A 13,213-nucleotide genomic window follows, 5' to 3' on the forward strand; every position below is an offset into this window, starting at 1 on the left:
ATGTGAGTTATAGGATGAAATGTAACGGTCTTACACACACACAGTACTATTGTATACAAATAAAACACCGTACAAGACATACTCAACACATTAAATACATTACCCTTATCATCATACACTTCTCATAGAGCCATAGATCTGCCATTCCCATTGATAAGCCAGTCTAAGAAATGGTAGATCTGTGCTATGTGTTATAGATCTGCCATTCCCATTGATAAGCCAGTCTAAGAAGCGGTAGATCTGTTCTATGTGTTATAGATCTGCCATTCCCATTGATAAGCCAGTCTAAGAAGCGGTAGATCTGTTCTATGTGTTATAGATCTGCCATTCCCATTGATAAGCCAGTCTAAGAAGCGGTAGATCTGTTCTATGTGTTATAGATCTGCCATTCCCATTGATAAGCCAGTCTAAGAAGCGGTAGATCTGTTCTATGTGTTATAGATCTGCCATTCCCATTGATAAGCCAGTCTAAGAAACGGCAGATCTGTTCTATGTGTGTTATTTCTATGCTTCCAGTTCTTAATTTTTGACAATGGAAAACTATATTTTGCAGTGGTTTAGATGGTACAAGAATAAGAGATCGCTGTATTGAATGGAAGCCATTTTGTTGACGCCATTTTGCGAGCTCCGACCCAGCTTTGCTATTTAGTGATTCTTTTGTTGTTTTGTTATTACTTTATTATACTTTATTTTCTCTAAATGTACTTTATTTTTGTATCTGCTATCATGTCTTACATCTGTCTTTTGAACATCAGATCGGATTACAGAACCTTCAAAAATTATTCATACAGTTGATTTTTTCCAAATTTGTTAGTCTTAATTCAAAATGGATTAAATAAATACAAAATCTGACCCATCTACACACAATACCCCATAATAACAAAGTGAAAACATGTTTTTTTGTGAGCACATTTATTGAAAATGAAATACAGAAATACTCAGAAAGAAAAGAGGACCAAGGCACTCTTCATATAATGAATTAAAATGCCTTTATTTGTATGGTTCAATAGAAACTGTTTTTTTTTTAACTACGCGTTTCGGCTGCATGGCCTTCGTCAGGGAGTACAAAAAAATAACACAATGTCCTCTTTTGAAAAGCTTTTCCAATTAGCCCTAATTAGAAGAGGGAGTGGTTACAAAATTGATTGGACACACCTAGTAAGCAATACTATACACATTAAAAAAGTGTAGCTATGTGATCCATTGTCGTTGAAAAAAAACATTGTTTCTATTGAACCATACAAGTAAAGGCATTTTAATCAATTATATGAAGAGTGCCTTGGATCTCCTTTCTGAGTATTTCTGTATTTCATTTTCAATAAATGTGCACACATTTTTTTTCGAAATAAACATGTTTTCACTTTGTTATTATGGGGTATTGTGTGTAGATGGGTCAGATTTTGTATTTATTTAATCCATTTTGAATTAAGACTAACAAATTTGGAATAAATCAACCGTATGAATAATTTTTGAAGGTTCTGTAATCCGATCTGATGTTCAAAAGACAGATGTAAGACATGATAGCAGATACAAAAATAAAGTACATTTAGAGAAAATAAAGTACATTTAGAGAAAATAAAGTACATTTAGAGAAAATAAAGTACATTTAGAGAAAATAAAGTATAATAAAGTAATAAAAAAACAACAAAAGAATCACTAAATAGCAAAGCTGGGTCGGAGCTCGCAAAATGGCGTCAACAAAATGGCGGCCATTCAATACAGCGATCTCTTATTCTTCTAAACCACTGCAAAATATATTTTTCCATTGTCAAAAATTAAGAACGGGAAGCATAGAAATAACAGATCTACCGCTACTTAGACTGGCTTATCAATGGGAATGGCAGATCTATAACACATAGAACAGATCTACCGTATCGTAGACGTGCTTATCAATGGGAATGGCAGATCTATGGCACTATGAGAAGTGTATGATGATAAGGGTAATGTGTTTAATGTGTTGAGTATGTCTTGTACGGTGTTTTAGTTTGTGTACAGTAGTACTGTGTGTGTAAGACAGCTACATTTCATCCTATACCTCACATTTCTTTTTTTCCCCACAACTTCCCTTTTTTCCTCGTATCCAGTTGGTAGTTATAGTCTTGTCTCGCTGCAACTCTCATACGGACTCGGAAAAGGCGAAGGCCGAGAGCTGTGCGTCCTCTGAAACACAACCCAAACGCACTGCTTCTTGACACAATGCACACTAAACCCGGATGCACCAATGTGTCGGAGGAAACACCGTACACCTGGTGACCGTGTCAGAGTGCACTGCAAGGATATTCCTGCTGGGCAAACTCTCCCCTAACCTGGACGACGCTGGGCCAATTGTGCACCACCAGCTGCGACAGAGCCTGGACTCAAACCCAGAATCTCTAGTGGAACTATGTTGCAGTGCCTTAGACCACTGAGCCACTCGGGAGGCCCATAACTCACATTTCTACGTGAATTTGGTCGGGTCGCCCAAAAAGTTACAGAATGCAGCTTTAATTAAAATTCATTATTCTATTTATTAAATTTTTTCATTACGATTTTAATTCATGGACCGAGTATATTAAATAGACTAATACACTTTGTATATATTCTATGCAGTTGGTAAAAAAACAATAACTTTGTCAATCCAATTATGTTGGCCACATATTTGTAAATGTATCTTGGGGCACCTGAGTGGTGCAGTGGTCTAAGGCACTACAACTCAGTGCAACAGGCATCACTATAGTACCTGGTTTGAATCCAGGCTATATCACATCCGGTTGTGATTGGGAATTCCATAGGGAGGTGCACATTTGGCCCAGTGTGGTTGGGGCTGGAGTAGGCCATCCTTGTAATAATACTACTTTGTTCTTAACTGACTTGTCTAGTTAAATAAAGGGTAAAAAAATAAAAATAATCACATGCATGCAATACCATCTACAGACCAGCAGGTGGTAGCATTAACATATATAAAGGATACCTGGGCATGTGAGAAATGAATAGGAGAGGCAGGTGAGTATGATTCCTTTTAGTTTAATTGAGATTGTTGTACAAGTCTTTAAAAATGATTCCTATAATCTAAAGAGCTTTTCTAGTTGTCAGCATTTGTGCAACAAAAAGAACAACGATGATACATATTTCAGAGGACTCCACAAATCCCCAGAGCAGTGCCATGAATACAGTCTAATGCATATGCAAAGATGAGTTCGTACAGAAACTTGTTTGGAGAGGCAGGAAGACGAGCATTGCAGTGACTGACACTAGCCACCATTCAACATGTCATTTTAACATATAGGACAAGAGGAGGAGGGTTTTCAGCCAAAAAAAGCACAGTCATTTCACTGAACGGCCCATCTTCGGTGGTTGAGTTGCCTCATGATGAGCTGGGGGGAAAAGGAGAAGATATGACAGACCTGTTGCTTTCATCAGCCTGTTGTGTTGACTATGTGCATAGTTTAATGTACAGAACCGCTTCATCTGCGGTATTCTAAGTTTAAAACCATGACAACAGAAGCTATAAGCAACTTGCTTGCATGATATGTGAACTGAGACTACTTGCGTGATATAGATCATTTCATGAGGAAAAATAACTGTAGATTTACCTTCTTTGGGGAGGGGCTGGAGGGGCCTTGTAGGTGGACGCAGTTTGCTGAGCAGCTCCGAGCTGTCTCTGTAGTCTTTAGGCTTAGTGGGCATGATGTCCGCCTGGCCTGGGCGGGACTTCATGGGCAGATGTGGTCTATTGGTGGTTTGTACCATGCCCCCCTCGGAGCGTGAGGGCTTCACAGGGTTCTTGGTGTAGGTCTGGGGGTGGAGCGGGGCTGAGGCTGAGGCAGTGGTGATGGAAGACGGGGGCTTGGTCTCAGAACAGGTGTAAGAGCGGTTACGAGGGGTGGGGACCGGGGGCCGGTCAGGGTCCTGGTCAGAGGGTTTGGTGAAGGAGAAGATGGGGTCTGGAGGGGTCAGCTGATCCTTGGAGCGTTGAGGTTCTGGTTGGTCTTTAGCTCCTCGTGGTCCTCCTCCCTTCCCCATGGAGCCGTACAGAGGGTTGTCAAACATCTCCGCTGGCTTCCCCCCCTCACTACTAGAAGACAGCATACAAAAACAGACAGGCAGGCAGACAGACAGGCAAACAGGCAGACAGACAGGCAGACTCGTCATTCAGAGTACAGCTTCAGACTCCCATTGGGGTATCAATCTATTCACTCTCAGTACAGCTGCTCAGTACTGCTGTTGCTAACTGAGCCTGCTCTGTGAGAACTGCAGCAGTATCGTTCAGTCCCATTTCTTTTCTTTCTTCTGCCTAAATCATCTCCATACTAGAGGTCAACGCCACCTCAACAAAATTCCCTTTACACTGACCAATTTAACCATTTCAATGGAGACGAGTCACTGTCTGGGAAAACCAGGAGTTCTGAAAACTATAATCTCAGATATTTTCTCTTAGATCTAAGCTAGTCCAAACCAGGAGTTCTGAAAACTATAATCTCCTAGATATTTTCTCTTAGATCTAAACTAGTCCAAACCAGGAGTTCTAAAAACTATAATCTCCTAGATATTTTCTCTTAGATCTAAGCTAGTCCAAGACAAACGTACACGTTATCGGATGCTTTTCCTGTAGGGCTTCGCACAGCGCTGCGGTCGTTGACCGTCTTTTTGGGAGAGGTGTTTCCATGGGTCTGGTCCCTACCCCCGAACCCGCCGACACCACCACCCCCACCTCCGGAGCCTGATTTCGGGGACATGCTGTAGCTCCAGCCCCTGTCTGTCACACCTCCAGACTTGAAGCCCACCCCCATGTAACTGGGGTTGGTGATATCAGTGGGAAGAGCAAACCTATTGAACAGGACACATAACCAAATGTTAATCTCACAACTAACAGGTAAAGAGAATGGAAAGAGTAAAGGCTCATACACACGTATAAGTTTACCAACACATATATATATATATATATATACAGTGCCTTGCGAAAGTATTCGGCCCCCTTGAACTTTGCGACCTTTTGCCACATTTCAGGCTTCAAACATAAAGATATAAAACTGTATTTTTTTGTGAAGAATCAACAACAAGTGGGACACAATCATGAAGTGGAACGACATTTATTGGATATTTCAAACTTTTTTAACAAATCAAAAACTTAAAAATTGGGCGTGCAAAATTATTCAGCCCCCTTAAGTTAATACTTTGTAGCGCCACCTTTTGCTGCGATTACAGCTGTAAGTCGCTTGGGGTATGTCTCTATCAGTTTTGCACATCGAGAGACTGAAATTTTTTCCCATTCCTCCTCGAGCTCAGTGAGGTTGGATGGAGAGCATTTGTGAACAGTTCTTTCCACAGATTCTCGATTGGATTCAGGTCTGGACTTTGACTTGGCCATTCTAACACCTGGATATGTTTATTTTTGAACCATTCCATTGTAGATTTTGCTTTATGTTTTGGATCATTGTCTTGTTGGAAGACAAATCTCCGTCCCAGTCTCAGGTCTTTTGCAGACTCCATCAGGTTTTCTTCCAAAATGGTCCTGTATTTGGCTCCATCCATCTTCCCATCAATTTTAACCATCTTCCCTGCACCTTCTTCCACATGTTTGGTGTGTCTCCCAGGTGGCTTGTGGCAAACTTTAAACAACACTTTTTATGGATATCTTTAAGAAATGGCTTTCTTCTTGCCACTCTTCCATAAAGGCCAGATTTGTGCAATATACAACTGATTGTTGTCCTATGGACAGAGTCTCCCACCTCAGCTGTAGATCTCTGCAGTTCATCCAGAGTGATCATGGGCCTCTTGGCTGCATCTCTGATCAGTCTTCTCCTTGTATGAGCTGAAAGTTTAGAGGGACGGCCAGGTCTTGGTAGATTTGCAGTGGTCTGATACTCCTTCCATTTCAATATTATCGCTTGCACAGTGCTCCTTGGGATGTTTAAAGCTTGGGAAATCTTTTTGTATCCAAATCCGGCTTTAAACTTCTTCACAACAGTATCTCGGACCTGCCTGGTGTGTTCCTTGTTCTTCATGATGCTCTCTGCACTTTTAACGGACCTCTGAGACTATCACAGTGCAGGTGCATTTATACGGAGACTTGATTACACACAGGTGGATTGTATTTATCATCATTAGTCATTTAGGTCAACATTGGATCATTCAGAGATCCTCACTGAACTTCTGGAGAGAGTTTGCTGCACTGAAAGTAAAGGGGCTGAATAATTTTTTGATTTGTTAAAAAAGTTTGAAATATCCAATAAATGTCGTTCCACTTCATGATTGTGTCCCACTTGTTGTTGATTCTTCACAAAAAATACAGTTTTATATCTTTATGTTAAAAGCCTGAAATGTGGCAAAAGGTCGCAAAGTTCAAGGGGGCCGAATACTTTCGCAAGGCACTGTATATATTTATTTTTTTACTTGGTAAACCACCAAAGTCAGTTTTCATTAGTTTTAAAAGAACTGGGATCACATGTCTGCTATGCTTGAATGCTACAAAGTAGCCATGAGTGAAGAAGGAGGTTCTCACTTGTTGATAAGATCAAGTCCTTTTCCTTTAGAGGCACCAGAATCATCCCTTTCCACTTTGATGAAATCTGTAGACAAAAAAAAAGAGTTGAGCTCAGCAACAAAAAAATAAACCTTTTACAGGTGCAGTATGTCATTGGCTGTCAGCCTCACCGTATAACTTCTCAGTCTGTTTGCCTTCTGAGGTTCGTAACTGTACACCTCCCATCAGGGTACCCGTCCGCTCGCCGTGATGAGTCAATGTGATGTGGAACTCTGTGTAGGAGGACTCCGCCGCTCGCAGAGCCACACAGCCCTCTCCTGTAAGGATGACACCATGTCAGGGAGGAGGAGGGGGGGGGGCAGGAGGAGAAGAGGAAGAGGAGGGGGGGGGGGGCAGGAGGAGAGGGGGAAGAGGAAGGGGGGGGGGGCAGGAGGAGCAGGAGGAGAAGAGGAAGAGGAGGAGGATTAGAAAATACTATTTTACTCTCTGACAGAGCTGGATGAAGACAGAGCTAGATGAAGACAGAGCTAGATGAAGACAGAGCTAGATGATAAGGAAGAGCTGGATGAAGACAGAGCTAGATGAAGACAGAGCTAGATGAAGACAGAGCTAGATGAAGGCAGAGCTGGATGAAGACAGAGCTAGATGAAGGAAGAGCTGGATGAAGGCAGAGCTGGATGAAGGCAGAGCTGGATGAAGGCAGAGCTGGATGAAGGCAGAGCTGGATGAAGGCAGAGCTGGATGAAGGCAGAGCTGGATGAAAGCAGAGCTGGATGAAGACAGAGCTAGATGAAGACAGAGCTAGATGAAGACAGAGCTAGATGAAGGCCGAGCTAGATGAAGACGGAGCTAGATGATCATGATTCATAGACCTAGACTAGTATTTACTCAAGCCCAAATGTGGTCTGTGTCATTCTCAGAACGAGTCTCTCCAAACAGACCACAGTTGTCCTTCTTTCTCACCATAGGATTCATCACAGTCTGTGGACTTGACACACAGGAGAATGTGTTGATCCAACAGATACTCCGGGTCTGAGATGATAGGGATGAGCTTTAAAAAGACACGAGAGGAGCTCTGTTATATCAAATACGCCATATTGTAAACTCAACTAGCCTAGTGTAAAAAAAAAAACTTAATCGTCAACAAACCTCAACTTGGTTTCCAAACCGAACTTTGATGGACCCATCTGAGTGATCTTGGTTCTCTCCTTCCGAGCTCTTGACGAATTCTGTGGACAGAATGTATGCAGTTATGCTGGTCCCAGATCTGTTTGTGCTATATAACCAATTCAAGTTTGGTATGAGAATGAACAATAGGAGTCGTAAAGATAACAGATCTGGGACCAAACTAGCGTGCAGTCACTGTGAGTTAGATTACATTTCAGTTGAAGCTATTGATATACATTGCTTTGAAACAATCAAGAATCCCAGAAAAATTGAAAAAAAGCTCACAATATTTAGTTATTTAACCAGGCAAGTCAGTTAAGAACAAATTCTTATTTTCAATGATGGCCTAGGAACAGTGGGTTAACTGCCTGTTCAGGGGCAGAACGACAGATTTGTACCTTGTCAGCTCAGGGGTTTGAACTTGCAACCTTACTAGTCCAACGCTCTAACCACTAGGCTACCCTGCCGCCCCGAGCTTATCTCTACCCTGCCGTCCCAAAATCCATAACTTGCGATGTGTTCGAACAGGAAATCCACTGTGTGCAGCTCACCCTGCACTATCAGCTCAAACATAAATAACATGAGCATGTCTACTTCTGCTAAGCTTCCCAGTAAAGCAATGAAAACAATCAAGCATCCCAGAAAAATTAACATATGTAGCTTAAGAAACCAGTTTCATTATATCAATAACTTGCTGGTAACAGATGACAGATTCATATCCTGACTCTATCTCTGAAACCCACTTAGATAATACCTTTGATACAGTGGTAGCAATACATGGTTATAACATCTACAGAAAAGACAGAAATGCCAACAGAGGCGGTGTTGCGGTCTATATTCAGAACCACATCCCTGTGAAGCTTAGAGGATCTCATGTTCAATACTGTTGAAGTAATATGGCTACAGGTTCATATGCCTCACCTAAAGCCCGTTATTGTGGGAAGCTGCTATAGACCACCAAGTGCTAACAGTATCTGGAAAATATGTGTGAAATGCTTGATAATGTATGTGATATCAACAGAGAGGTATATTTTCTGGGTGACCTAAATATTGTCTGGCTTTCATCAAGCTGCCCACTCAAGATTACTTCAAACGGTAACCAGTGCCTGCAACCTGGTTCAGGTTATAAGTCAACCTACCACAAGCAGAACAGGAATGAAATCCACATTGAAGGGCCAGACGTGCTGCCCTGTTCTGGGCCGGTTGTAATTTTCCAAAGTCCCTCTTTGTGGCACCTATCCACATGACTGGGCAGTAGTCCAGGTGCAACAAAACTAGGGCCTGTAGGACCTGCCTTGTTGATATTGTTGTTAAGAAGGTAGAGCAGTGCTTTATTGTGGACAGACCTCTCCCCATCTTAGCTACTGTTGCTGCCATGCTATGTTGTTGTCTTAGGTCTTTCTTTATGTAGTGTTGTGTTGTCTCACTTGTCGAGTTGTGTGTTTTGTCCTATCTTTTTATTTAATTTATTTGTATTTTTAATCAAAGGCCTCATCCCCACAGGAGGCCTTTTGGTGGGCCGTCATTGTAAATAACAATTTGTTCTTAACTGACTTGCCTAGTTAAATAAATAAAAATGCTGTTGCATCACCTAGCCGTGTCTGAATCCTGGCTTAGGAAGGCCACCAAAAATTCTTACATTTCCATCCCCTACTACCGCATTTTCCAACGATATAGAACTGCCAAAGGGGAGGAGTTGCAATCTACTGCAGAGATCTGTCATACTATGCAGGTCTGTGCCCAAACAATTTGAGCTTCTACTTTTAAAAGCCACCTTTCCAGAAACAAGTCTCTCACTGTTGCCGCTTGTTATAGACCCCCTCTGCCCCCAGCTGTGCCCTGGACACAATATGTGAATTGATTGCCTCCCATCTATCTTCAGAGTTCACACTGCTAGGTGACCTAAACTGGGATATGCTTAAAACCCTGGCCGTCCTACAATCTAAGCTAGATGCCCTCAATCTCACACAAATTATCAAGGAATTTACCAGGTATGACCCTAAATCCGTAACCCTCTTAGATATCATGCTGACCAACTTGCCATCTAAATACACCTCTGCTGTCTTCAACCAGGAGCTCAGCAATCACTGCCTCATTGCCTGCATCCATAATGGGTCCGCGGTCAAACGACCACCCCTCATCACTGTTAAACGTTCCCTAAAACACCTTTCTAATCGACCTGGCCCGGGTATCCTGGAAGGATATTGACCTCATCCCGTCAGTTGAGGATGCTTGGTTGCTCTTTAAAAGTGCTTTCCTCACCATCTTAAATAAGCATGCCCCGTTCATAAAATGTAGAACTAAGAACAGATATAGCCCTTGTTTCACCTCAAAATCTGACTGCCCTTGACCAGCACAAAAACATCCTGTGGCATTCTGCATTAGCATTGAATAGACCCCCTGCAACTTTTCAGGGAAGTTAGTAACCAATATACAGTCAGTTAGGAAAGCTAAGGCTAGCTTTTTCAAACAGAAATTTGCATCCTGTAGCACTAATTCCAAAAAGCTTTGGGACACTGTAAAGTCCATGGAAAATAAGAGCACCTCCTCCCAGCTGCCCACTGCACTGAGGCTAGGAAACACTGTCACCACCGATAAATCTAAGATAATTTCAATAAGCACTTTTCTACAGCTGGCCATGCTTTCCTCCTGGCTACCCCTACCCCGGGCAACAGCTCTACACCCCCTGCAGCAACTTTCCCAAACCTTTCTAGATGAAGAAAGGCAGAGCTAGATGAAGACAGAGCTAGATGAAGACAGAGCTAAAATCTTCGAAAGCCAAGTTAACAAACAGATCACCGACCATTTCGAATCCCACCGTACCTTCTCCACTATGCAATCTGGTTTCCGAACTGGTCATGGGTACACCTCAGCCACGTTCAAGGTCCTAAACGATATCATAATTGATAAGATACAATACTGTGCAGCCGTCTTCATCGACCTGGCCAAGGCTTTCGACTCTGTCAATTATCGCATTCTTATCGGCAGACTCATTATCCTTGGTTTCTCAAATGACTGCCTCGCCTGGTTCACCAACTACTTCTCAGATAGAGTTCAGTGTGTCAAATCAGAGGGCCTGTTGTCCGGACCTCTGGCAGTCTCTATGGGGGTGCCACGGGGTTCAATTCTCAGGCCGACTCTCTTCTCTGTATATATCAATCATGTTGCTCTTGCTGCTGGTGATTCTCTGATCCACCTCTACGCAAATGACACGATTCTGTATACATCTGGCCCTTCTTTGGACACTGTGTTAAAACAAACCTCCAAACGAGCTTCAATGCCATTCAACACTCCTTCCGTGGCCTCCAACTGCTTTTAAATTCTAGTAAAACTAAATGCATGCTCTTCAACTGATTGCTGCCCGCACCTGCCAGCCCGACTAGATTTACTACTCTGGACGGTTCTGACTTAGAATATGTGGACAACTACAGATACCTAGGTGTCTGGTTAGACTGTAAACTCTCCTTCCAGACTCACATTAAGCATCTCCAATCCAAAATTAAATCTAGAATTGGCTTCCTATTTCACAACAAAAGCCTCCTTCACTCATGCTGCCAAACATACCATCATAAGACTGACTATCCTACCAATCCTTGACTTCGGTGATGTCATCTATAAAATAGCCTCCAACACCCTACTCAACAAATTGGATGTAGTCTATCACAGTGCCATCCGCTTTGTCACCAAAGCCCCATATACTACCCATCACTGCGACCTGTATGCTCTTCGTTGGCTGGTCCTCGCTACATATTCATCGCCAAACCCGCTGGCTCCAAGTCATCTATAAGTCTTCACTAGGTAAAGCCCCGCCTTATCTCAGCTCACTGGTCACCATAGCAACACCCACCCATAGCATGCGCTCCAGCAGTTATATTTCACTGGTCATCCCCAAAGCCAACACCTCCTTTGGATCCCTTTCCTTCCAGTACTCTGCTGTCAATGACTGGAACGAATTGCAAAAATCACTGAAGCTGGATTTAAGCATCAGCTGTCAGAGCAGCTTACTGTGCCTGTACACAGCCAATCTGTAAATAGCACACCCAACTACCTCATCCCCATATTGTTATTTATATTTTTTGCTCTTTTGCACCCCAGCATCGCTACTTGCACATCATCATCTGCGCATCTATCACTCCAATGTTAATGCTAAATTTTAATTATTTTGCCTCTATGGCCTATTTATTTCCTTACCTCCCTAATCTTCTACATTTCCACACACTGTACATAGATTTTTTTCTATTGTGTTATTGACTGTACATTTGCTTATGTGTAACTCTGTGTTGCTGTTTTTGTCACACTGCTTTGCTTTATCTTGGCCAGGTCGCAGTTGTAAATTAGAACTTGTTCTCAACTGGCCTACCTGGTTAAATAAAGGTGAAATACATTTTTTTATTAAATCAATATGTTTTGACCAAATCCAGGGTTACTCCAAGGAATTTAGTCTCCTCAACTTGCTCAATTTCCACATTATTTATTACAATATTTAGTTAAGATTTAGGGTTTAGTGAATGATTTGTCTCAAATACAATGCTTTGAAATATCTAGGACTAATTTATTCCTTGCCACCCATTCTGAAAATGACTGCAGTTCTTTGTGAGGCTGACAAGTGTTACAATATTTTCACTCACTGTAGTAGCTGATGTGTACATTTTTTTGAGTCTTTACTCAGAGCCAGTGGCAGGTCACTAGTGTACATTTTTTTAAAAGTATGGGGCCTAGACAGCTGCCCTGGGGAATGCCTGATTCTGATTATGTTGGTGAGGCATATATAGCAGGGGGTGTAAAGCCATAACATGTACGTTTTTCCAGCAGCATACTATGATTGATAATGTCAAAAGCTGCACTAACAAAACAGTTCCCACAATCTTTTTATTATCCATTTCTCTCTGCCAATCATCCATAATTTGGGTAAGTGTCGTGCATGTTGAATGCCCTTTCCTATAAGCATGCTGAAAGTCTATTGTTCATTTATTTACTGTAAAATAGCATTGTACCTGATCAAACACAATTTTTTTATCCAAAAGATTACTAAGGGTTGGTAACAGGCTGATTGGTCGGCTTTACTATTCTTGGGTAGTGGAATTGCTTTTGCTTCCCTCCAGGCCTGAGGGCACACACATGTTTGTAAGCTTAGGGATGGAAAATAGGAGTGGCAATATCATCCGCTATCATCCTCAGTAATTTTCCATCCAAGTTGTGATACCCAGGTGGCTTGTCATTGTTGATAGAGGTGAAAAACGTATTGTTGTCTATCACACAGTTACTTTACCGAATTCAAAAGTACACTGTTTGTCTTTCAAAATTTGATCAGTTATATACTCAGATGTGTAGGTTCAGTGTTTGTTGCTAATTTTGCCAATTCTAAAAGTAGTTGGCAATATCAGTGGGTTTTGTGATGAATGAGCCCATATGATTCAATGAATGATGGAGCTGAGTTTGCCTTTTTGCTCAAAATGGAATTTTACGATCATTCTTTATATAATTGATCTTTGTTTCATAGTGTAGTTTCTTCTTCTTTTTGTTCTCGATTTGCAGTACTTTTGCCAGTTATGCAGCCAGACTTATTTACCATTCCTTTTGCCT

At 41.9% G+C, this 13,213-nt stretch overlaps 1 protein-coding gene across 2 annotated transcripts in view; it reads right to left on the reverse strand.

Annotated features, from left to right (window-relative positions):
- Positions 1–2,983: 2,983 nt before the first annotated feature.
- LOC109882016 (phosphatidylinositol 3,4,5-trisphosphate 5-phosphatase 1) overlaps positions 2,984–13,213 on the reverse strand; it is a gene marked incomplete at its 5' end in the record, with an annotated part of 37,207 nt that continues 26,977 nt past the window's right edge. The window contains 7 exon segments of one of the 2 annotated variants that reach the window (XM_031838176.1): positions 2,984–3,353; positions 3,573–4,051; positions 4,567–4,806; positions 6,482–6,548; positions 6,634–6,780; positions 7,427–7,514; positions 7,613–7,692. In XM_031838176.1, coding sequence (XP_031694036.1) covers positions 3,304–3,353; positions 3,573–4,051; positions 4,567–4,806; positions 6,482–6,548; positions 6,634–6,780; positions 7,427–7,514; positions 7,613–7,692 — 1,151 coding nt within the window. 2 annotated transcript variants of the gene reach the window in all.

The sequence above is a fragment of the Oncorhynchus kisutch genome, linkage group LG13, assembly GCF_002021735.2.
Source record: "Oncorhynchus kisutch isolate 150728-3 linkage group LG13, Okis_V2, whole genome shotgun sequence".
Classification (NCBI taxonomy): domain Eukaryota; kingdom Metazoa; phylum Chordata; class Actinopteri; order Salmoniformes; family Salmonidae; genus Oncorhynchus; species Oncorhynchus kisutch.